At 41.1% G+C, this 26,671-nt stretch overlaps 1 protein-coding gene across 7 annotated transcripts in view; it reads left to right on the top strand.

The window, feature by feature from the left end:
- Positions 1-26,671, top strand: part of PDE10A (phosphodiesterase 10A) — a 475,662-nt gene that overhangs the window by 394,149 nt on the left and 54,842 nt on the right. For 6 of the 7 annotated variants that reach the window (XM_074333807.1, XM_074333806.1, XM_074333805.1 and 3 more), the window contains 8 exons: positions 2,451-2,591; positions 4,581-4,736; positions 5,981-6,031; positions 6,989-7,047; positions 8,830-8,881; positions 18,812-18,954; positions 21,328-21,420; positions 23,855-24,041. In XM_074333807.1, coding sequence (XP_074189908.1) covers positions 2,451-2,591; positions 4,581-4,736; positions 5,981-6,031; positions 6,989-7,047; positions 8,830-8,881; positions 18,812-18,954; positions 21,328-21,420; positions 23,855-24,041 — 882 coding nt within the window. The remainder of the gene's footprint in view (positions 1-2,450; positions 2,592-4,580; positions 4,737-5,980; positions 6,032-6,988; positions 7,048-8,829; positions 8,882-18,811; positions 18,955-21,327; positions 21,421-23,854; positions 24,042-26,671) is intronic. The other variant, XM_019749831.2, reaches the window with a different exon arrangement.

Raw genomic sequence — 26,671 nt, 5'->3', positions numbered from 1 at the left:
AAAAAACGAAACCAACCCTAAATCCCAAAAACATGTAGGAAACCACTAATGCAGAGGAGAGAAGGGGAGGTTGTGAAAAATATCCGAAACAGGTGTCTGTCTTCCATTGGCCCTTCTTGCCTGAGCTGTTGGCCTTCCAGTGACAGTGTGACATCATTCAACATGTTGTTAGCGCTTGTCCTCAGCTCTCACCTGACGGCATTTCTATCTGATAAATACGATCAAAAACCATGAGCTGATTAGAAACATAAGAATAAAGCTCCCACTGTAAAAAATTATGTAATTTTTTGACAATTCTTTATCCACAAAAAGAAGTTTTTCAGATTCAGTTAAGTAATTGAAAGATTTGTAAACCATTTATTTTCAGCAAGGCTAATATAGAGAATAGTTTTCCATACATTCCAGGTCCAGTATTTGCTTATCTGTTTCTTGTGCATCACATAGAAACCCTGAAGAGGCAATAAATGTTTTATATATTAAATAAAGGATCTAAAATATAGGCATGTTTAAGGTCTTCTGTCAGTATTGAATTATGACGCTAGGTATAATGTGAAGATATTATTAAATCTAGCCTTAATGCGTATATAGCAGAGTCATCCAAACAAGATGTGTGTTGTGTATCTTCAAATAACAAAGTCAACAACTGTAATACAAAAATAAAAAAGCTGCTGTTGGGAGCTTCTCAAGAGTTTACGTCCTATTGCTGGGTCACGGGAAGGGCTTCTTCAGGACTTACCTGTGCACTCAGTTCAGTTTCAGTTCTTTTCTTGCAGTTCTGTCCTCGGTAGAGAAAGGATTAACTTAATCAGAGTTTGAGAAAGTCAGTGTCAATTCTGGTTTTCCTTCAGGCCAAATATACCATATGCTTTAAATTTCTTGTCTTGCAATCATCTCTTCCTGTTCTCGGATCATTTTCTGCTCTCCTCCCAGTCGTCGTACACGGAATTGCACGGCACTAAGTGTGATGGGAGTTGCTTCGTCTGCGCCGTGTGTCTGTTGGTGCTTAACAGAATCACAGTAACTTGAAGAACAGCGATTCCGATTGCTGGCCTCTTTAAACATGAATAGGGTGAAATTGTCATTTATCATCTTACGTAGAGTTACATTGTTTAAATCTTTTTAAAGTGTATAACTTGTATTTAAACATTTTAAACTTAATCCCTTGAAAAGAAACACGTGAAATATGTGTTTCACAGACCTTGTACTTAATAGCAAATATTAGGTATGCACCTTGCTGACCCACGTAGATGTAGTTGGGAATAAAAAAAATGTTTTTTTTACGCGTACCTCTTACTCTTTACACCATGATGGTTTCTTCAGAGCAGCCAGGGTGCTCCCGCCAATGCTGCTGTCCTCCCCTCTGCTCCCCATTGAGAAGGAGCCCGTGTGCAGAGGGTTCACTCTCTTGTGAAGATAAGATTTTATTTCAAAAATGCGTTCTTGGATATCACAGAGCTTGAAAATTAGTTGTCTAATAACTTAAATACACCGAACTCACTGTCTTCACCTGGAACTAGCTCAGTAGTGGCAGGATTGACAGGAACTTGTTTAGCTGACGAGGGTCGTCTGATGCTTCTTGCCTCTGAAGGTCTTCACCCTGTAAGTTACGACAACCCAGTTTACGCTCCAGGTGTTGGGAGAATGTGTCCAAGCCTTAGTGAGTTTCAGGCGGAGTAGAGCATTATAATACAGTTATGTCAGAATGATATCCCCCCACCCCCCATCCCTAGGTGATTGGTTTTGACTAGCAATCCTTATTTAGTAGATATTTATTTAAATATATGGTTTGATTTAGTCAAAATAACTGATCATATTTGTCAAAATATTTATTCTAAAATAATGTCAGAATTTTACCCTCCCACCCTGTCAGTGGAAAGGGAAGATACACCCAGACTTGGCCAAAATGTTTTGCACAGAGAAGAGTGATGTTTTTATGAAGCGTATACTCTGTAATTTTCAGGCAGGCCAATTTAAGGAATAGAGTGACTGAGTCTTAAAAAAACAATGTCCTGAGAAAGAAATGTTGTCAATGAAAATGAAAGATAGCCAAGTCACTCTGCCTTACAGTTCCTGATGCCCCTGCAGACCCACGTGCCACGTCTCAGGGAGGTCGGCCCGGTGTCTGTCTGCTTCTTCAGCTAGAGTGTCTTGAGTCCCAGGACAGTTTACTTTTTTTTTTTCCACCTTATTTTCTATATATCAAAATAGGAGGCTATTTTAAGAGTTTTTCTGCACCTAGACATTCACGCAAGTCCTCTGTTTAACCTGTACCTTGTGTGTGTCTGGAATACGAGAGAATGACAGCTCACGCACTCCAGTGTGATCGCTGCAAAGCCCTTCCTCCTTTAGTGTCTGTTCCTCGGCTCATGGAGGTCTCGTGACTCCTGCGTACTATCCAGGAGCCTTCCTATGCAGGAAAGTCTGTAAAGCTGCTCCTTTCTTCTTGCCAGAGCCTGTGCGTGTTCACCCCCCCTGGAATCAAGGAAGGGAAACCCCGGCTCATCCCTGTGGGGCCCATCGCCCAGGGCGCCACTACCTCTGCCTACGTGGCCAAGTCTCGGAAAACGTTGCTCGTGGAAGACATCCTTGGGGTACATGGCTTTCTCTTTCTTCTTTGTGCCATCTGTAATCTGAAGGATTTAATTAAGATAGATGATGTATCCTTTAGTACATCATCTTATAATTTAAACCATTTTATTAAAGTATTAGAGCAAGATACAGGTCAATAAATGAATTTGTAAACAAATTCTTTGTACTCAGAAAACCTTGTCTTATATACCCACTAAGTGTTAGATTTGAGTAGTTTATGTTTCAACACATGCCAGTATAATTAAGCAGTAAAATATGTGTTTATATTCACACAGACTAAATGGGTACTGTTTTGTGTTTCACGTTCTAGCAGGATATGTATGGAGAAGTTACTACTGCTGTGTGACAGACTTCCCCAAATGTTAGTGATGTCACACAGCAGCCATTTGCTGTCTCGTGAGTCTATGGACTGGGCCATCCCCCTGAGGTTTGCCTGGGCTGCTTACACATCTGAGCTCACCTGGCCACCGCGTAGGAGCGGGCTGCTCTCAGATGGCCGCAGCTCTCCAGGAGGGTCTTACCCCTGCCCCTCCCAGTAAGAGAAGTCTGGTGTGTTCCTATGATGGTGGCAGGGGTCCTAGAGAAGAAGTGAAAACATGCAAGCAAGTTTTCAAGCCTCTGCTTTTATCAGATTGACTACCTTCTGAGCCAGAGCAAACCATGTGTGCAGGCCCAGATTCAGCTTTGGAGGGTACTGATGAAAGACGGGGGTACGGGGCCGGTGACAAAAAGGAGCCCTTCGTGCTATCCTCCATGGGACTGTGGGCACTGTGAGGACATGTCACTGTGTGAGCTTAGCCTTCAAAGGGACAAGTGTGCAAACGAGTACCCGGGAGTAATGCCTTTGCTCCATAAATGGCTGGAGTCATGGAGTCTGAGCCTTAATTATGGTTTTGCCTCTAGTTATCTATATGACCTGGACAAATCAGATAGCCAGTTATTTTATCAAAAAAGAAAAGGAAAAAGAAAAGCAAGTGGTTAAAAGTAAATGTTACACAGTACACTGAATATAGACAGCAGTATTGTAATTACCAAACTTGCTAAGATACTAGGTTTTCATTATCCCCACCACAAAGAAAGGCTACTAGTGATGTGATAGAACCGCCAGCTTGGCTGCAGAGGCTGTCACGCCACAATATGGAAATGTATCGAATCACCTGCTGGAGACCTTAGACCTGCTCGGTGTTACAGATCAGATATGCTTCCATTTTCACAAGTCAGTGTTCAAAGTAGATACTACATAAATGGCCATTTGAAAATGGCCTATTGCATATACAAACTTTCAAAAACTGTAAATTATAAGTATAATTTGTTCTAATTGTGATTCACATAAAGCTTCATACAGACAGCACGCGTTGAATAAATGGAATTGGTATTTTGCTATTAATGCATTCAGTCTCGCTATTACCCCTTTGAGTGCTTTTGTTAAGCTAGAAAATCATTAAAATCAAAGAACCAATTTCATTTCTTATGATACGTAATTAATTATTGGATGATTTGAATACTTTATACAGGTCTTTGGATCCAATCAGAATGACTATCAGTAACATCCACTTTTGTGTTATTCTAACCTTAAATAGAAGAGAAACATATTATATATATAATTTCCTTTAGGTGGTGTGACACTGTACGTACTTGTAAAGCCGTTTAGAAAAGTTCTGGACACACAGTAGAAGATGATGAATAAATAAATGTTTGCCGTCGTAATTACACTTATTATTCCATGATATCAGTGCATGTTCATTCATTCGTTAGATTCTGCTCTACAAAGATGAACATCAAAGCAGGAGTCAGGTGTAGGTCCCGTTTTGCTACAGGTAAAGCGGCATTTTCCTAAACAAGGTGTATAGCAGCCTTCGGTTTGCCCCGGAAAAAAACTCTGTTTATTATTGATGACAAGCATTAGGCAATTTCTGACAGAAATGAGGATCAAAATTTAATTATTCCATTTCTCTAGCTGAATGTATGTCTTTCCTCATTTTCTTTCTTAGGATGAACGATTTCCAAGAGGTACCGGCCTGGAATCGGGCATGCGGGTCCAGTCTGTCCTCTGTTTGCCGATCGTCACTGCGATTGGTGACCTGGTCGGCATCCTGGAGCTGTATCGGTACTGGGGCAAGGAGGCTTTCTGCCTGACGCATCAGGAGGTGAGGCCCGGCCGCCCGCCCCGCCGGTCGGCGGTGAAGAGATGAGGGAGCACTAAGCCACACTTTGCTTAACAGGGTTTTGAGTCGAATAGTAAGGGTGTGCAAAACCTTTGTTCGTTTGTTAATTCTGCAGTTACTTAGAAAGGGGACTGAGTAACCTGGAAATACAAGCTTTTTTTTTTTTTTTAAGAATTCATTTTAACAATAAAAATAAAAGTATGCCATAATGTGAACAAAATAAAGCAATAGATGGATTCTGGAGAGTTTTCACATTCTGGTGGTTCCTTTTGTTTTCTTAAAAATGTCATCTTTTCAGAGACTGTCCCGAATCAAGGTTCCAGCCTCAAATCCATTTGGAAAACAATCAGTTCCATTCTCTATTCCCTCAATTGGCCTTGGCCTGTTAATACTAAAACCAAGTAATGCAGTGATGTGTCTGTGTTCCACCCAGTGGATACCCAGGTCCCTCGGTGGTTGCACCCTGTCCACTTGCCTGGATGACACATCTCCTGCTCTTCCGGCCCCTCCCTCTGTGCCTCCCTCCACCCACACTCCACCCTGAGCAATGCTGCAGGGCTCCCAGGAGGGGAGCCCATGTCCTTCCTCCTTCCGCTGAGTTCAGTAATGTCTAAACGCCACCCTCAGCCGCCAGCCTCCCAGCTGCACAGAGGAGAGTGGCCCCCGCCCATCTCGAACACCCTCCCTCTGGGGTGCCTCTCTGCTCTGTCCCCATCCCCACCCAGTGCAGGCGGTGTACTCACTGGTTTTCTTTCTTGCCTTCCTCTCCACATGACAAGCTGTTTGTTGTGGGTGGTGCAGTGTCTCCAGCATCTAGAACGTGCCTGGTACCGAGAAGGCAGCAGTAAACGTGTTAAATAAATGAGTAATAGAAGTAGGCTAGCTAGTAACGTGAGCACATGTCCGCCAAGCTTTGGAACTCGTTCGTCATTGTACAGCGGTCGTTGGAGGCCCTCTTGATAGTCTTTCTCTTGAACAGAAAGTATTTTGTGCTAAAATCATTGGACTGTAGCTCTCTTAGTCCGTCTGGCTTTTTATCCAAAATTAAGAATAACAAGGGAGCACTACACTCAGCTGTAAAGAAAAGGGAGATGTAAATGAGAAGTCGTGTACATATTTGTGTTTGTGCAGCGACCTCAGAACTCCCTTCCCACACGCTTATGCTGGAGTCCTCTGTCGCATGTCTGCCGTGGCGAATAAGAACTGGTTTCCTACCTTTTTTGTAGGTGGCAACAGCGAATCTTGCCTGGGCGTCAGTGGCGATTCATCAGGTGCAGGTGAGTTTCGGGATGTTTCTGTTGGGCTTCCTGGGGAAAGCACTCGTTTGGGGACAGCGTCGGGCCTGGAGCACAGGCTGAAATGGAACTGGCGCTTCGTGTTCCGATATTAGACACGTCATTTCTAAAAAGTGTATTACTCACTGTATTTCTGCCTTAAATAGCTTGCGATTATTTTTGTATAGTTACGTATGATTGTAAATCATGTATGCAGTAAGTGGGATGTATCTATTAGGATTTTTTCCACCGAAAGCCCAGCAACAGTCTGCTACTGGCACGATTGATATTTTTATGATTCCTTTTCCTGAGTGAGCACATTCTCTGAACTATATGGTATATGAAAACATTCATCTTCAGTTGAAGATACCTGGTTCTCGTGGAAAAAATGATCTAATTAAAAGGTCACACATTGCAGAGTTTTCCTGGTAACTGGACTGAAAGTTCAGGAACCTGGTACCAACACAGTTTGGCTTTGTGCCTTCCACTTCTTTCTGTTGCTGTTGTGTGAATTGCCTTTCAGCAAACTCGGGTCATGGGGACTGTGTAACAGTGTGAGAACACGTACACGGGGCAGGGGTGAAGGGTGAGGGGCCAGGACTTCAGGACGGCCAGTGGGGAGTATGGGTGGGATGTGTGCCCGGGCACCATTTCTAGAATGGGAAGTGGTTTGACCAGGCAGGCCGCCCCCACCGACCCTGCGACCTGAGCGAGGTTCTGGCCCTCTCTGCGCCTCAGTTACAGAAGCACGTCCCAGGCCTGCGGTGCTCCTGATGGTCTGGGAGGTGATAAATACGAGTTGCTGAGCGCGTTTCAGCATTCACTAAAAGTGAACTGTTGCATTATAAACGAGTGATTGTGGTATGCCTTTTAAATAAGTAAGCAGTATTCCGGAATCTTCCTTTGGAAATAAGCAAAAATCTCTCCTAATTAATTAATAGCCAGTATTTTGTGTCGCAGGTGTGCAGAGGCCTTGCCAAACAGACTGAGTTGAATGACTTTCTGCTCGATGTGTCCAAGTAAGTGTCCGTCTGCAGGTGTGGCGGCTCTCACGGGTCAGTGGCGCGGTTAGCTGCAGGCCGGGTGGGGGGCAGTGACAGACCTCCCGCCGTCAGAGCTTCACTGCACTGGACGGAGAGCTGCGCCGCCTCCACCATCACTTGCTCTGTGAAGGACTGAAGATGTGTGTGTGACGATCGGTCGCGCTTTGCAATTTGCAGTGTTTCCCAAGCAGACTCACTAGCACATGTTAAAGACACCAAATATTTCTGTTTTTATGGGAGAAAACTGACACCAGTAGGAGGGGAAATGTCTAAGTTTTTTCCAAAAGTCCTCTCTGGCGTTTTCTACAAATGTCAGTCAAAACTTATTATTAATCATTTTATTTAATTTTCCCATGTATAGTCGCTCAGTTACCATTTTACAGAAGATGGTCCATTTCCCTGACGCTTGAGCTAGAAATACACCCGTGGGTGGCAGTGAACGCAGGTACAGACACTGAGGAAACTGGTTCATACTGGTTTTGCTCGGCCCCGGGAGCTCTGCGTATCTGGCCCCTCAACTCAATCGTTGAGACTGACAGTTGTCCCAGGTGTGTAACTGCCGGCCACGTCCTCCTACAAGGACTACAGGGGAATGGGCCGGTTCTTCCTGGCTGCCGGCAGCGGCTCAGGCCGTGTTCTCACCCCACGCTGGTAGCTTCCCCTCAACTCATCAGCGATTGTTAATCCCCACAGCTGATTCATCGGCTGTTGCCGCTTTGTGCTGTGTTGGTTTTCTGCAGTATAAAATTAGACAAATACGGATCTGAAAGACCTCTCTTTTGACCCCCTTTGAGACAGAATTAAACATAGAAAGAGGAGCTGTTCAGCTTCTCTTGCATTTAATACATTTGAATGTCTTGTAAGTCTTCCAGAGTCCAATTAAATCTCACATGTGACACTTTCAATCTGTTCCTCAATGGGAAATCCATTTACTTTACCATCTTCCTTGCAGTATATGCCTCAATGTACAGGGTAATTAGTGTGTTCAGTCTTAGTGTATTCAAGCTAAACAGTTTGTCTTTAAATGAAAGGCACTGTTGATTACTGTACGTCGTTCTCATTACGAGTCCATTCCTAAATGTACACAAACCTGAACTGAAAGCAGTGTCTTGCCAATAGATCCTGTGTTAAGAGCACTTCTTTGTACATTTCCTACATTACTTGCCTATTGGTTCATCTGTGTCAGGCTTCATTCTAATATATGTACCAGATACCTCCAAACTTGCTGTTCATACTAATACTTCATTTTACTGTGTAAAGTCATTCGGTCCTTAGCGTTAACTTGTATTCTGATATTTCTTCCGAAATGAATTGCATTGCTCTCTCAGTACAGTTAAACTGCATTTTAACTGTCCAGCTTTTCACTGGTAATTTACATTTTAACCATGTTAATGAGATTTAGCAAATTTAAGTATTTTTATTTCAGATCAAAGTTATTAATGAAAATGTTAAATATGGTGAACCCAATTTATCCTTTATAGTTTTAGTTAAATGCTACGAACTTCCTACATCAGTACTTATCAGTAAAATAATTACTTAATGCATCCTTTGAAACTAGAACCCTCATTATGAAGTCAATGATAAACTTTCATTTATCCCTTTAATATTATTGGTTGTTTCCATGAGAGGACAAAAATCAAACATACAACTTTATGTTGTTTATTTAAATGTAGACAAAACTGGGAAACATATTCATAGTTTAGTATGTTCTGTGTTCTAAATAAGGTTACTTACAGGTTTTATGTTCCTTTTTCACAGAACATATTTTGATAACATAGTCGCCATAGATTCTCTACTTGAACACATAATGGTAAGTTGCCTTTTGTTTTGAAAATGATTTTTATTTAACCTTAAATTCATGTCCTAACGTCTGGTGGAAATTTTAATGTATTAGACATACAGGCTGTTTTCAATAGGTGAAAAGGTAAGTACTTAGTGACCTGGAGGTATCACCTTGATTTTTTTGGTCACTTCTATTAATTTTGGAGAGTTTTGAATAATGTTTTGAAACACATCTCAGTTTTTTTCATCATCTAGTGGTGAGTTATACCTCAAAAACATTTACTTTCTTTTCATATTCTCCAAAATACCTTTGCATGTAGGCTGTGTTGAAAATTCTCAACTGATGTTGAGTCTTACTCATCCCTGACTTCTGGAGGACTAGTAGGCACGCAGAGCGGAAAAGCGTACAGAATGGGGCTGGCCCATTGTCCTGCGTGGCTGCTTTGGGGCTCCCGCCACACTGCACTGACCAAGTGGCTGTGGTGGTCAAGCTGTTAGGTGCCTTCTGTGCCCTGTTGGGTACTGTGATGGATGTCTCTCTGCTTCCCGTTTTCCTGGTCTTTCCCAAAAGACAATAATCCTGTCTGGTGCGGGGTGGCCTCGTCTCCGGATGTCATGATGTGCACTGACCTATTTCTCTTCGATGTCACGACTTACAAGTATGGGGTGTGACGTGGTCAGTGTCTTGTGGAAACAGAAAGTTTACGAAGGGCGATTAGTGAGTAACATTCACTAATTGTTCCTTCCAGCACAGTCTTTATGTAATTAGTTATTTTGATGGTTTTATTGGGGGGGAAAAAGAACACTTGATTGCACAGTAAAAATAACTTATTTGGTTATGGCAGAACTTAAAGAACTTGTAAAGCAGTGAAAAATATGAAGAAGAATATAAAAATATAAAGCTGTAATACGGACTGACAGCTTGTGCTAGGAGTACAGGAAAGACTGACGGGTCCTTGTATTAATAGTATCTTTTTTAAAACATCTTTATTAAGGTACAATTCACATGTCATACTACTCATGCATTTAAACTGTTCAGTTCAGTAGTTTGTAGTATAGTCACAGGTAAGTGCAACCATCACCAGTCGATTTTTGAACGTGTTCATTCCCTCCAAAAGACATTCCGTTTTACCCCTCGCCTCCTTTATGTCTGCTCCGCACCCACCTCCCAGTCCTGAGCAACCGCCAATCTCTCTTTTTCTATGGTCTTACCTACTCTAGACATCTCACATGAAAGAAATTATATCATGTGTGGCTTTTTGTGCCTGCATCTTTCATTCCGTGTAATGTTTTCAAAGTTTCTCCGTGTTATGTCATGTGTCATCACTGCACTCCTTTTTAATAGCCCAGTGATACCCTGTTGTATAGATACACATACCACAGTTTTTTATCCAGGCATCAGCTGATAAATATTTGGCTTATTTCCACAGTTTGCCTAATGTGAATAGTGCTGCTTTGAACATTCGTGTACAATTTTTTATTTGAATACCTGTTTACAGTTGTTTCGGTTATATACTTTGGAGTAGACATGCTGGGTCATGTGATAAATACGTGTTTAATTTTTGAGGAATAGCCAGAGTATTTCCCAAGGCTGTTGCACCATTTTTCATTCCCACCAGCAACGCACAGGGGCTCTAATTTCTCTACACCCTCACTGACACTGGTTATCATCTGCCTTTTTCATGCTGCTGTCACAGTAGATGTGAATGCAATCTCAGTGTGGTTTTGATTGGCATCTCTCTGCTGACTAATGATCTTGAACAGCCTTTCAAGTGCTTGTTGGCCATTTGCATATTTTTTCTGAGGAAATTTCTATTCAGATCCATTGACCACTTTTTAGTTGAGTTCCTTGTCTTTTTCTATTGAGTTCTAAGAGTCCTTCATATATTCTAGGTACAATTCCCTTGTCTGACACATGGTTGGAAAATAGCTTCTCCCATATGTGGGTTGTCCTTTCGCTTTCTTGATAGTATCTCTTGAAGCACAAAATGTTTTAATTTTGATGAAGTCCAGTTATCTTACTTTTGTGTTTTGTTGCTCATGCTTGTAGTGTCCTATCTAAGAAACCGAATCAGAGATGATGAAAATTTAGTGTTTTCTTCTAAGAGTTTTATAGACTACTGTCATTTTGTAGAAAGTTTTGAAATCAGGAAGTGTGACTCCTCCAAATTTGTTCTTGTTTTTCAGTATTTTTTGGTTGTTTTGGGTCCGTTGCAGTTCCATATAAATTTAAGAAATATGCTTGTCAATTTATACAAAGAATTCAGAATTTGGGTTCTGATAGAAATTATGTTCAATTGGTAGACCAATTTGGGGACCAGTTTTAACAATACTCGCTTCCAGTACAGGAACATGGGGTATTTTTCCATTTTGTATAGACATAAAATGCGCTTTTGTATTTTGATCTCTTATCCTGAAACTTTGACGAAGTCATTGTTCTTAACAGTTTCTGAGTGGATTCTTTAGGGTTTTCTACATGCAGAATCATGTCATCTATGATTAGTGATCGTTTTACTTTCTGCTTTTCAATCTGGATGCCTTTTATTTTTCCCTGCATCATTGTCCGCCTGGGATCTCTAGTACAATGTTGAATAAAGGTGGAGAGCGTGGACATCTGTCTTGTGGCTGAGCTTACAGGAGTCTCATCTTGTCCTTCAGTATTAAGTGTGATTGCTGTGCTTTTTGTTTTTGTTTTTGTAGATGGCCTTTATCAGATTGAGGAAGTTCTATTCCTAGTTTTTTGAGTGTTTTAATCATAATTGGATTTCATATTTTATTAACCTCCATTTTCTCTGCATTTATTGAGATGATCATGTATTTAAATTTTTATTCTATTGATATGGTATGTTTTATAAAATGATTTTCAGATGTTAAACTAACCTTGCATTCCTGTGATGAATCCCATTTCGTTGTGGTATGTGGTTTATATTGAAATTACTTTAAATATAGTAAGAACTTAAGTAGAGTTGATATCTTTGGCATATAGAGTTTTCTCATATAAAAATACTGTCTTGTTTTCAATTTTAAAAAAATCTTTCTCAATTGAATATATTGACTTTGATCCACCATATTTGTTCAACTGGTTTTTCAGGTTGTAGTCTTATATTTTCAAGAAAATCAATCACTTACAATGAGTATAATGATAGCAGTGGTTCTGCTTTCTCAGTGTATATACTACTTCTTCCTTTTTTTTTCTTCTTAATGTATTTTGCTAAGACCCTAGGGACACTGTTGAAACAAAGCAGTGCAAGTGGATGTATTTTCCACAACATGTGTGCTTCTCATATTTCATTGCCATGTACATTTGTTGTAGGTCCCCAGCACATACTGTTTACAACTTAAATACTTCCTCCTACTCCTAATTTGCTGAGTTTGCATCTGATTGGGTGTTGAATATTATCAAATTTATGTAAACCATTAGGAACATGATATAGTTTTTCTTTCTTTAATCAATTAGAACAGGGAATTCTATTAATTCGTTACTTGATGCTGTGCTACTCTTGCATTCCTAGGATGAACCCTATTTAGTTGTAATGCAATCTTTACTTCTGGATTGGTGATTATTACGTGTTTCTGACTTTTGCTTCTACATAATTGTTACATTCATAAGATTGCTCAGTTTTTGTTTTTTATTTCTATCTTTGGGTAGTATTGCTTTTGAGGTTATACTACACTTATAAAATGAATTGAGAAATGTTCCATTCTTTTCTGTGGGCTAAAATGGCTTAAATAATAAACTAATTATTTGTTCCTTCAAGGTTTGATATAAATCGCCTATAAAACCATGTGGGTCTTATTGAAGGATGGATCTAAGATTCTCGTTTCAATGTTGTCTGTAATATCGATCCCTACAAGTGTTGGTGCATCCATTTTCGCTATACTATTTCTTGTGTATCTCTTACATTCTTATACTAGATAGCGTCTGGAGTTCTAAAATGGTGAGCGAAAACCTCAGTCTCTGTCCTCGTGGGGCTTCTGGTCTACTGGGGGAGACAGACATTCATCAAATAGCATCATAAACATAACATTGTAGTGATATAAAGGATTGTGAAGGAGCAGAACAGAGTGCTGTGGAAGTTCAGAATATAGACACGTGACCGGGGGAGGAAGCCGTGCAAGGGTTTCCCGAGGATGTGATTGGCTGCAGGTCTGAGGGACGTGTGCAAGTCAGGTAGGCAAGAGAGCGGTGGGTGTGCTGCAGAGGAGGGAGGGAGCAGAGCGCTTCCGGGCAGAGGTCCCGGGCAGGGCCAAGTCGTCCAGGCCCTGTAGGGAGCTGTGCCCTTTAAGCTAGAAGGTGCAAGATCAGACTTGTGTTTTGAAAAGGTAACCCGGGAGTAGAAGACAAGAGGGGAATGAGGTTAGACTATTTTGAAAGGCTCTTGGATAATATAGATGAGATTTCTGATTTCCACTGAGCAAATCTGGGTGATCTTTAAAATCCTAGGCTATTTCATGTAGTTCAGTGTTTCTCAGTGAGGGTGATACTGACATTTTGGGCAGAACTACTCATTGGTCCACAGGATGGACCTGAGCACAGCAGATGTGCAGCATCTTTCACCTCTGAGAACTAAACACCAAGGGCAACCCACCAGCACCGGGCCTCCTGAGCTCTGTGGCCAGGTGGATCTGCTGCTAATTGAGAATCAGTGAATGAGACTTTTAAATTAAATTTTACAAATTTCTAGGTACTTTAAATATTATTCTGATCTGTACTTTTATTTTCCTCATCTATAATGCATTTAATGAAGGTCTCTCTCTCTCTCTCCCTCCCTCTCCCTCTCCCCTCCCCCTCCCCTCCCCCCTCCCCCCTCCTCCTCCTCTCCCTCCCCCTCTCCCTCTCCCTCTCTCCCCCTTTTCCCCCTCCCTCCTCTTTCCTTCCCCTCCCCCCAGTAGCTTGCCTTGACCTTGTTTGTTAATCGGGATGCTTTGGTATAAACCAGAAAACATCAAGTACCTAGCTCAAGTTAGCCTGAGAGAATAAAGGGGTAATTTCCTGTCTCATATCACTGAAAAACCCTTGACTCAGTAATGTTTCTGTAGTTACTGGACCAGGGGGCTCACATTATATTTTCAGGAATACGTCCTTCTTTGTTTGTTCAGCTCACCTCTGTATGGTCCTTGTCCTCAGGTGGTCCCTTCCTACACGATGGCAAAGCCAGCCCTGCCAGCATTGTTTAATTAATAAATGACTAGTATCTGTGTCGTCACCCACTTCACTAACAGATTAAAAAGACAGCATATGAGGTCTGACAATTAAGTTTGCGAACTTGCCGCCATGTACTTACATAGGCAGCACTGTACAAACAGCTCAGGAAGGTTTCATCACCTTGGTTTATCAGTGTCTCACAGCTGTGTTCGTGTTGACGTGTGACAGTGTCTTGCTGAGTGGTGTTCATTATTGTTGTGTGTTTTTGTGTGCTGTCGGGAGAATGTCTGAGATTGAATTAGAGCAACGAAGAAACATTAAATTTCTTGTTACACTTGGCCAGAGTGGAAGTGAAATCAGGGACATGTCAGCCCAAGTTTATGAGGACAATGCCATGAAGAAAATGGATTAAATGTTTTTCTGAGGGGAGAGAACACGTCACTGATGAAGAAAGTTCAGGGCGGCCAGTAACAATCAGAACTGATGAAAACATTGCAAAAATTCATCGAATTGTGTGTCAAAATCGTCAGCTGTGAAAAGCACAGCAAACCAAGTAAACATCGATAGAGAAACAGGAAAATCTTGGCATGAGAAAGGTGTGTGCAAAAATGGTCCCAAAGGCGCTTACCGATGAACAAAAGCAAAGGAGAGTCAAAGTTTGCCACGACCTTTTGGAGAAGCAAGATGATGTTTTGGGCCGTGTTATCACTGGTGATGAAACATGGGTGTACCAATATGACCCAGAAACAAAGTATCAAAGTACACAATGGAAGTCAGCCAATTCTCCACAACCAAAAAGGTTCCATCGGTCCAAATCAAGAGTCAAAATGATGTTGCTAACCTTTTTTCATATCAGAGAGATTATTCATTATGAATTTGTACCAACTGGACAAACAGTTAACCAGGTTGACTATTTGGAATTGCTGAAAAGGCTGCGTGAAAAAGTTAGAGGAAAATGACCTGAACTTTTCACCAACAATTCATGGCTCTTGCATCACGACAATGCACCAGCTCACACGGCACTGTCTGCGAGGGAGTTTTTAGCCAGTAAACAAATAACTATTGGAACACCCTCCTTACTCACCTGATCTGGCTCCCAATGACTTCTTTCTTTATCCGAAGATAAAGGAAATATTGAAAGGCAGACATTTTGATGACATTCAGGACATCAAGGGTAATATGACGACAGCTCTGATGGCCATTCCAGAAAAAGAGTTCCAAAACTGCTTTGAAGGGTGGACTAGGCACTGGCGTCGGTGCACAGCTTCCCAAGGGGAGGACTTCAAAGGTGACTGTAATGATATTCAGCAATGAGGTGTGTAGCACTTTTTCTAGAATGAGTTCGTGAACTTAATTGTCAGACCTCATACTCTACTTCCTCCTTTTTTTTACTATGTCTACCTGCTAACCTTATATATTTTTGACATAAGCAGATATTCTAGATTTTTTAATTGCCTTGTTAATATTACATCTGTGATTTCTTAGCTGTCATTTCCTAGCACATGTTACAGTTTCATTGGACTTTTAGTGGCTGCTTTGCTCATCACTCCTTCTCGTGCCCCAAGTCCTCTCAGGCTTTTTTGACTTTATCTACTTGTCTGTTTTTGCTTGAGAGAATCTCCCTTCCAGAATAGTTCAAAGGTAGTAATTCTCTGAATCCCATGTGCTTCTGAACTATCTTTATTTTGCTTTATGATTGGATGCTAGTTTGAACTGCTAAAGAATTTTACCAAGTTTTCTACAGAAATTTGAAGATATATTTCCACTGAATTTTAAATCCCCTGTTGCTATCAAGGATTGTCCACTACTTACAAATAAATCCCTCTCCTCTCTCTCTCTCTGTGTAGAGAGGGAAAGGCTTTTATAAGTACCTTCTGATGCTTGAAGTTCATAAATGTTACCAAGATATGTTTAGGATTTCCTTGTTAATTCATTTTCAGCCTATGAGTGTCAATTCAAACTGAAGGCTTAATATTTGGGGAGAATGAAAAGGTAAACAAGTTTAGAGTCACTCATCTTAAAACAGAAGCCTTTGTTACTACCTATAATTGTTTTTCAGTTTTGATTTTCTTCATCTTTCAATGTATTCAGTAACAGTATCACCAAAGAGTGACACTTTTGCTCTTCAAATATGTGTACTGTCATCTTTTTCTTACCTGATTTTGTGTTATGAATTATGATAACATGTCTTTGTCTTGTTTTTACTTTAATGTCTTAACATTAATGGAATGATTCTGCTATTTTACTATTTGTTGTGATGTAGACGTTTGTTTCCAGGAACATTTTATGAAGAGACAAATTCTTCTATTCCATTTTACAGTTTTTATCCTGAAGGATTGTTGAATTTTATTACATATATTTTGACAACTGTAATATAATTTATTCCTATATTTGATTTGCTAATAGTTTTTTATGATTTTTCTTCTGTTTCCAAGAAAAATTGGTCTGTGATTTTTCTTTGTTACAGAGTCTGCCAATTTTCAATATCAATGGTATAGCAGAGGTTGTAAAAATAACTGGACTTAGAAAAGTTTAAATTGGATGGGAATTTATTTGTTGAATATTCTTAAATAATTCATATTTGAAATCATTTGGACCTGATGCCTTTTCTGGGGATAATTCTTTGACAATTTTTCAATTTTGTTTATAGTTCTGGTTCTATTTTGACTTTTCAGCTCCTAAATTCATTTCCCTTTTCTAGAAAATTGTTCATTTCATCCATATTTTTACAATTATTAGCATCAATATGTGCCAAAGTATTAAGCAGCTAACACGGCCCTGGGCACTAGAGATGCAACTTCTGCTGCATATAATTAATCGTTAATAGTACAAGGTTATCATTATTATTTAATAATTCAAGACCTCATGAATTTGCCAAGTTGATGGGTGATTCTTCTTTGTTTGCCAACAGCACAGTCCCATCACTTCCTCCCTACCTGTAGGCTGTTGTCCCTTCCTCAGATATCAATTGAGAGTTCTCAGGTGAAGGAGAAAGGACATGTCACCTGAGGTTGGCAGACATGTTTGTAAAGGGCCAAATGTGCCTCATGGGCCATGCTTCACGAGTCGTACTCCATTGCATTACTCACCTCTGCCCATGCAGCACCATGAACAGTGCATGAAGGAGCTGTACGGGCATGAACACAGCTCTGTCCCGCTCAGACGTGATTCACGAAAGCCCGCCATGGGCGGGATGTGGCCTGTGGGCTCCAGTTAGTCGACCTCTCTTCTGGGCCCGTCCTCAGCATTTGGAATCCTGTGCAGAAAAGAAGCACTTTCTGCTGTCACCGAGCTCACAGGCTGATGGGGGATGAGTGAGCTGGAAGCTCTGCTCCTCTGCCACCCACTTAGTCATCAGCCCTGCACAGTCGGCACAGCCAGCGTTTGCTGAGTGAATGAGTGCGTTTACATTCGCAGTGAAGACAAGCGTACGTGCTGAGACTGAACCAGGACACCGCATGGGCTGCCTGACCCTCCTGAGTCCTCTGCGTGAATCTATAAGGCAGACTAAATGAGTTTCTAGAGTTTTCTATGGCCCCAGGGTGGCCCGTGGCCCTGCTGCACAGGCTTCGTGATGCCTGTTATTCTCTGAGGAAGGATTGATTCATGTCTGTCATCTGGAGGGTTGAGGTTGTCAGACTCCTCAATATAAGTAAATACGGTATTTACGAGATAACCGCAGTCCCACCCCACTGGGGACGGTGGGTGTGTTAGGCATTAAAGAAATGCTTATTGAAGGAAATTGATAAACAGAAGAATGATGAAATGAATGCAGTTTCCCATTCAGAAATGGAAAAGCATATTTATAATAAAAACATAGGCTATTGGAACAGCTGGGATGAGTTCAAATTTACTAGCTATGTGATTGTAGACAAGTTACTTCTCTGTGCCTCAATTTCCCTAATACTAGGTACAGTGGAGATAAACATTTTTCCTGACTTCAGATTGTTATTGTGAGGATTCAGAGGAATTAATGCACATAAAGTGTATAAGAAATGTCTGATGTGTACTAAACTCTTCTTAATAATTGTTACACATTAATATTAGATAGTGCAGCAAATAAAATGCAGCTAATGTACATATGAACACTGTATGTCTCATTAGGGGCTATATTTCATATTTTTTACAGCTGGCATGTCACATACCAACCACTCAGAATGGAAGCCGCCCCGAGAGCAGACAGAGGCTCAGATGAGGGTGTCGGGGGGGCTGGGAGGTCTGGAAGCCAGGTCTGGGTGGGAGGAAGCCTCTTAGGGACTCAGGCCACTGGCTGCTTTCCAGCCCTTCCGGAAGCGTTGTAGTACACTTGCCCCTTAACGACGCAGGTTTGAACTGCGCAGGTCCACTTAAACACAGATTGTCTTCAGTAAACATCTGATCTGTTTTCTGTCCACGACTGGGCGTCCGCAGACACAGAGGGATGACTGCACGCGTTGGTCTACACCATTTTATTAGGGGGCTTGAGCATCTGCAGGGGATCCTGGAACCCTTCCTCCGCAGATACCCAGGGACACCTGGTGTGCTTATGTTTTGGGGGAATCAAAAGTTAATACATCGTTGTCTACTGTGTTGGGGGTCGGTTCAAAGGTCAAGTGGATTTTACCATCCAGCATCGTGGCATGGATGGTTTCTCCCACTGTTGGTATAGTAACAGTGGCTTATGTGTAGTGTCGTACCTATATTCCTTTACTAATTTAGTTATAACACTAATTTCCTACCGAATTAGAGAGTTGCTGAAGTTAATATTTCTTTCTGATAAAGTAAACTTTGAATTTCTCCTTGGCTTACTCTTGTTTTATGGTTTGCTTTTAGATCTATGCAAAAAACCTGGTGAACGCAGACCGTTGTGCACTTTTCCAGGTCGACCACAAGAACAAGGAGCTGTATTCAGACCTCTTTGATATTGGGGAGGAGAAGGAAGGAAAACCGATCTTCAAGAAGACCAAGGAGATAAGGTACAGCCGGAGTAGACGCCGTGCGCTGTGCCGGCAGCTGTGCAGGTGTTCTGTTACCCACTTCTCTGTGCCTGTTCACAGGTGTGCTGACAGTACTTGTCATACTGTGATATCATTCCCACCAGGACCCGCCTCCTGAAGGTAGTACTTCTGGGAATGACATTGCAGTGCCAGCGAAACCGCGCCTAGGAGGCTTTGGCGTCACTCCTGGAAATGCCGTCTTCCGGAGGCGGTCCTTTTGGAAATCATGTTGGAAAACCTTACTAGTCCTTCCCAGGTAGGTAAAGGTGTGCCCACCTAGCATCGGCAGGTTTTCCTGGGTCTAGGAGCAGGGTGTGCTTCCACGGTCCGGCGCCCGGGCCTCCCCAGCCAGTGGGGCTGTCTCAGTCCAGGCCGTGGTGGGAACTTGCCAGCTGGACTTGATGACGTCAGCACATTATTCTGTAACTGAGCAGTGGGTTGAATCAGTCACGTTCCGCACTTCTGTTGCATCTCAAAAGAAAAGCCTTCTTCATTCTCTAAGTGGCATCTTTTGTCACTTAAAGGAGCAGAACAGAGTTTGCTCAGCTGGTGGAGGCATGGTGGCTCCATCAGGTCACAGTCGGAACACCTGCAAGGGGCACTGTCACAGAACTTTTAAGAATCCAGCTTAACATTCAAAAATGGAATTTCTTTAAGACATTGGCATTCCTTTTGTTTTATGTGTCTTGTTGAACTATTTTCCACATAACGCTCTAAAGTGTTGTAGTCACAGCAGTCTAGTGAAGCACTCTTCCTTATTCATTCATTAAGACGTGCTCTTCGGTCGGGCCTCTGTCCTGTGAAGGGAGGAACCAGGTGTGATGGAAACAGTGGTCCCCTAGGACCAGGTCTCCCCACTGCCCCCCACTGGGCACTTCCTGTTCCAGCAGCCTAGGCTGATAAACCCTGCAGGCCACACTCACAGAGCTCTGACTCACAGACACTATTTAGTTGTTTTGCCTTAGTTGCTCTGTTTTGGGTTGGTTGGTGTTTTCGATCTCAGTAGATCAGTCAGGAGAGACTCATATAGGTTACACAGGTCAGGTCCTTTCTCTTGCTGAAGGTCAAGTGCTCCCTCACAGGGCTGGTCTTGATCTCCTTTGGAAGATAATACCTGGGAGCCTGTGTTCACAAGCCTGGGAGAAGCAGTGAGGGGAAGGTGGCTGACTGGAGCTCTCTGAGCTGACTGCTTGATGCCAACCATTTGTGTAAGGACCAGAGAAGGCAAAGCAGAGAGAGCTGGAGTGGTTCCAGCCAGGCTGCCCTCACACCAAGAAACCACGCACAGATCATGCAGTGGGTTCTGGGACTGCTCACGGCACTCCACCTTGTTGCATTCATGTCGTTCACAGCACAGTGAAAGCAGGGTGACTACAGCTTTGATTGTATGCAACGCTAGGTTCCGTTTTTAGAGTTTGTATCAATTCCCTTTCGAATTTCCCTGAGGGAAAACCCTTAGGCTGGAGCTTCATTTCAGTAATGATTATCTCCTATAATGTTGAAAATGTAGTATTATGGATGTTACTTCCCAGCTGTTGAACTGTGTAGGTATTGTGGATTTCAGACATCTTTTCTTAACTAAATTTCAAAATGAATGCATGGCTGATGATAATATTGTAATGAAAAACTATAAATATGAGAGAATATTTCTAATAGAAAATGCTGATACTAGGTATCAAAACTGAATTATGTTCAGATAGTGCTTGTGTTTTGACTTTTTAAATTTAGCAAGTTAAAGAACTAAAAATACTAGAAGTTGTAAATTGTGTTATTTTTATATAGTATTTGTGTTGCAAATGCCTCAAAATTCTGGTCCTGTATAGTCTCTGAAGACCAGACATGACCTGTGAATTTGATTATGTTTGTGGTAGAAAGTACACCAGTCCAGACCTGCATTCTTGTTTTTATTGTGCCACTAACATTTTAGGAATTTCAGCAAGTTGCTGAACTCATAAGGGCCTCAGTTCATACCACAGTGAGAATTAATTGCAAAAACTTATGTTGAAGCATATTGTAAATTACAAGGTACTTTGCAAACATAAAGATAACTGGTCGGTGCAGGACAATGCTAGTTAATTTTCAATTTCAATTTGTGATTCAGGATAATATATATATTGTGAATTACATCTTAAAACAGAGGTCCCATGTGATTTCTGTGAGATGATGCTCTGCTTTACATTTGCATATTTTATAATAATAAGGTGATTTAGAGTATGTAAGTGTGAAGTTAATGCAAGCATTTAAAAATGCAACAGTGCTTTTTCATTCAGTATTTGGTGGCAGTGAAATGTTTCGAATTATTTCACTACATCTTCATTTTAATTGCCATGTCCCTGTCTTTTATACGTGCAGATTTTCAATAGAGAAAGGAATTGCTGGTCAAGTAGCAAGAACAGGGGAAGTCCTGAACATTCCAGATGCCTATGCAGACCCACGCTTCAACAGGTAAAGAGTAATGCACGTTCTCCACTCCTTTCTCGCCTCCTGTCCCGCTCAGCCGAGACCTCAGTGGTGGAGCCGATTCCCCGAGGCCCAGCTCAACCCGTTCCTGCCTCCTTGGTGCTGTTATACTTGCTTTGAACTGACTCGCTTAGTAGTCAGTGTTTTCAGAGATTTATAAAATGACAGATGCTAAACTATTTGTGATATCCAGCTCTAGATGTTTAAAATATCGTAAAAAGCAACTAAAAAGCAAGAGTTTCAATTTATAAAGCTGCTTTTTCTTATTATATGGCATCATTTGTCCTGAGCATGTTCTCCATCAAACCATATTCGAAAAGGCTGTAGCACATAGTGATAAAAGTACTTATTTTTGAATCCCTGTTCTGTCATTTATTAGTTTTAGACTGACCTGGAGTAACTTACTTCATCTCTCTGAGCGTTCGTTTCCTCATCTTTAAAATGGGTACGGCAATGCCTATTTTGTAGTTGTTTTTTTCCTAAGATTAGATAAAATATCCATAAAATGTCTGTCAACTTGACGTGACACACAAAGTGGGAACTCAAAACGTTGCAGCTCTCATAAGATACTATGAAAGTTGGATTTGGATGGCTCACAGAGATTTCGTTTTGTTCTGAATTTCTTTGGAGAACTAGAAACCAAATTATATAAATGTGATTTTAATAAATCTCTAGAAATTGAGTCTTAAGATTAATGCCATGACTGTTAGGGAGTAATAGTTGAGATATTTTGACCACAGTATCCAGTTACTTCAAACATCTGGTTTATTTTAAGATATAGTTAAATTACATAAGTAATAGGAAGTTTTATCAGGTATTTGACTGATGTCAGATGTATGCATGTTGTATATAAACACAGATATGTCCCAGTAATATGTTTTATCAGTAAAGAACGTGCTGAAAATATCAGGGTTTGGCTTTTTTTTGGAAAAAACAAACTTCTTAGTTTAGTGCTTAAATATTGAAAATATTTATATATCCTTACGTAAAACCTATATGGAAAAATGTGTGGGTCAACTCTTAGATCCATACCTATGATAAGAACCCAAAAAGGCAAGTAACAGACTGTGAGAAAATATTTGCAAAACATGTATCTGTCAAAATACTTGTATCTGGAATATATAAGCAATTCTTCCAGCATAATAAGACAACTCAATTTAGTAAATATGGCACAAGATTTTAGCAGACACTTCACAACAGAAAATACATGAATGGCCGTTAAACATAACACAAGATCTTTGATGTGAGAGAAATGTAAATTTAATTGACAATGATACACTGCTACACACCAACCTGAATGGCTAAAATTTTAAAAGATCGACACTAGCAAGAGTTGGCAGGGATGTGGGGAAACCAGGATGCTCATACTTTGCGGATGAGAGCGTGTCGTGGTACAACCACTTTGGCAAACGGTTTCTCAGTTTCTTGTAAATTTAAGCACACACTTGCTGTACTCAGTCAGCGCAACTCCTAAGTTTTTCTCCACAAAAAATGCTAACGTGTCAATACAAAGATGTGTGCAAACCTTCAAAGCAGCATGATTCACAATTGCCCCAAATTGGCTGTTACCAAATAATGATGTCCGTTACCTGGTGAGTGGGTAAATAAAGTGTGACGCATCCACACCATAGATACTGCGCAGCCATCACAAGGGCCGAGCCCTGACACCAGCAGCGTGACTGTGCCCCAAAACACCAGTGTCAGGGGAAGGAGCCCGGCTCCAGACTGCCACCCAGCTGGCTCCCTTTCACTCTATGGTGGCTCCTGTGGAACTGGTCTTGTTTGCACAACCTGTTTCCTCTGAATCAGAGTCAGTGAGCCTTTCCTAGTAAGGATCAGATAGTAAGCGCTGTAAAGCCAGGCCGGGCCAGCCATCTTTGCTGCAGGGTGGTGGCAGTTCCTGAAGGACCAAGGTGGTTGTGCTCCATCAAAGCTCTGTGTAAAAACAGGAGAGGCTGTTCTGGCCGAAGGGTAGAGTTTGCTGACCCCTGCTCTGAGTTTTTAAGGGCTCATTCTCATTTAGGTTTGGGAAGCAAGTTACATCGCTCATAAAGAGAACCACATTCAAAGGAACATATTAGTTTCCCAAATTTACGATATTCCTCTCTGAATCCACAGCTGTATTTTGTTAGTAATGCTGGAACTCAAACCGTACAACAAGCTGAAAGCCTCCTAGACACGGTTCTGAAAAACTCTCTTGAAAACAAAAGAACAAATTGGTTAGAATATTTTTGAAAAGGTTTTAATAAAACACTTTCAAATGTCACGTCGTCCTGAATGTGGAAGCTGACAGTTCCACGACAGTGTCTGTAATAGAAGCACGTACATTACAAACTGAGTTGAGGTTGATGATCGGACGTGTAGTTCATCTCCTTCTGGTTTTTCCTTTCGTGTTGCTCGTTCCCGACCCTTCGCGCAGGGAGGTGGATCTGTACACGGGCTACACCACCCGCAACATCCTGTGCATGCCCATCGTGAGTCGGGGCAGCGTGATTGGGGTGGTGCAAATGGTGAACAAGATCAGCGGCAGTGCCTTCTCGAAGACAGACGAGAACAACTTCAAGATGTTCGCCGTCTTCTGCGCGCTCGCCTTACACTGCGCCAACGTGAGTGCCAGCCCCCGCCCCGCCCTTCTCCCTGCTCGATGGTCATGTTGCCAGCGTGAGTGACAGCCCCCCCTGCCCTTCTCCCTGCTCGATGGTGATGTCAGAGCCTGTAAGCCACGGAGTTTCAGTTTTCTCCTCCCATGTAAGATGCCTTCGTAAACCAGAAACTGGTTCCTGGTGGCACGCATTTTAGAAAATGCCTTAAAATGCATTGCAAGAAATCAACTCTCCTAGTGTGAATTTGTAGAAAAGAAATGTGAAGTTAAATAAAGGTAAAATGTTCAAGCATAAGGTTTCTATTTCATAATACCTACTGAAATGAATAAGGAGAATGTCTTCTACACCCTGCTTGTTTGTCATCTGTACCTTCTTTGTGATTCTCGTACAAAAGTAGTAATGACTCATAGTTAGCACCAACCAGAAAGTTTCTTTGTGAGGAAACACGAGGCAGCTGCTTAGCACATTTGTCAGATGTGTGATAGGTGTTACTCATTTAATCCTCACTGCAGTCCGACCCTGTTTACTGAATAATAAAGTGAGCTTCTGTTTATTTTATGAAGTCTCATTTTCAAGTAGTTGGATTTATCATCATTTAGATTTTAAACGAGTTGAACATTTCATGTTCTCTAAACTCTAGTAATCATCTGGTGACATTACTGGAATTTTGAAGTTAGGGAAAATTGTATTAACCTTTTTATTAAGCTCAATCAATATAAGGGGTAGTTACCACCTTAATAATTTAGAGGAATTGCCTTTTCGGGAATAGAACCAAGTTCCACAGGAGTAACCTTATAATGATTGGGAACAGCTGAGTGATGGCTACAAACAAAAATGGCAAAAAATAGCATCTAGTGATTAGAGACAACCATTTGTAACTCAGCACCCATCCCCCCTTGGTGTCACCATGGGGCCCTCTTTTGGGGACATTTGTTGTTATCTCATTGGAAATAAACTAATACAATTGTCAAATATTTTTTTGCTTCAAGCATTAAAAGTTGCAAAAAAGCTAATTTCCAGTATATTCTGTATGTTGATTTTCATCATTGTTTAAATGAGTCCAGTGGAATCTAGGTGCTGTAGTGTCTTGATACTTGTATAATGCATTTAAAAAATACAATGACAGGCTCTTCTGATTGGAAGATTTAGCATCATTCTTTTGTCTCTCCGAACATGTATTTCTGTTATGCCACAAAACTTTATTCTAATATAATATATTTACAGTTTAAAGTATTTTATTAATTACCCTGATAATATTCTAAAACAGACATTCATAATATGTTAAAGATTAATTTTAGGTTGTGGTATATATGTGATAGTATACAGTTATATTAGTATATTACATGAGTCTTACATATATATGATCAAAGCAACTATGTTATGAAATTTTGATAATTATCAAAATTAAAAAGTACAAGTGATTGGAAACTATTATTTCTTAATAAGATAGCTATAGCTTAAAACAAAAATAGTTAATATACCCATTCATAAATATTACCTATTGTTAGAATGAAACTAGGTTTAGCATAAGATATTTACACTTTTTTATTTTGAAAAGAATTTCAGACAGAAAGCAAAAGTGCAAAAATAGAACAAAGAATTCCCTCATACCTTTACCCATGTGCCCCAGATGTTAATATGTCACCATTTTTGCTTGGATAATTCTTTCTTTCTTTCTCCTCGCACTCTCATTCTAGAGACCATCTCTCTCTGGTATAGTTGAGAATGTTTCAGACAAAATGTCTTATAACCACTAAACACTTCAGTTTCCATTTTCCAGAAACAAGGATATCATCTTATTTTTCCACTGCATAATTTAAAGAATGGAGAAACTCACATCGGTACTGTATGCGTTTGTTAGGGCTGCGGTAACAGACACCACAGGCTGGGTGAGCTAAAGGACAGTCCCCGAGGCCTCTCCTGGGCTTGGAGGGGCCTCTGTCTCCGCGTCTTCACGCAGTCGGTCCTCGTGCATGTCTGTGTTCTGATCCCCTCGTATACGGACTCTGGTTCTGTCGGATCAGGGCCCGTCCTGTTGACCTCATTCTCCCTTAAGTACCTCTTTTAAGGCCCATCTATAATTGCGATCACATTCTGAGGTGCTGGGGGTTTCAACATCTGACTTTGGGGGACACAGTTCAGCCCATAGCAGGTGGTAGGCACTTTAATCCCTAGGCCTCTTCAGTCTCCTTTAATCTGGGACCCTTCTTTACCCTTTGTCTTTCATGGCCTGGGTATTTTTGAAGCATATATCCATTTCTTTTACAGAGTGTTTCTTAATTTGGTTTTGTCTGGTGTTTCCTCATGACTATTTGAAAGGTACAATTTTGCAGAAATATCACAGAGTGATGTGTTGTCATTGCATCCCCTGCAGGCAGGCACATCCCATTTGTGGTAATGGTAACTCTTCTCACCCGGTTAGGGTGGTGGCTGCCAGGTTCCTCCACTATTTTAGGAAAAAGTTTCCACATAAGTCTCTATATCCATACTCTCTTTCTCTCTCTGAGCTACATATTTATACCTACAATCTAACACCACACAATTCCTTCTAGCGTCTCATTTCCATCTTTGGAACTTTGTTCTTTGACATTGAGACAGCTGGCTCCCACGATCAGCATCAATTTTGTGCCTAC

The sequence above is a fragment of the Rhinolophus sinicus genome, linkage group LG05 (assembly GCF_036562045.2).
Source record: "Rhinolophus sinicus isolate RSC01 linkage group LG05, ASM3656204v1, whole genome shotgun sequence".
NCBI classification, from domain to species: Eukaryota; Metazoa; Chordata; class Mammalia; order Chiroptera; family Rhinolophidae; genus Rhinolophus; species Rhinolophus sinicus.
This window is presented reverse-complemented; position numbering and strand designations above follow the sequence as displayed.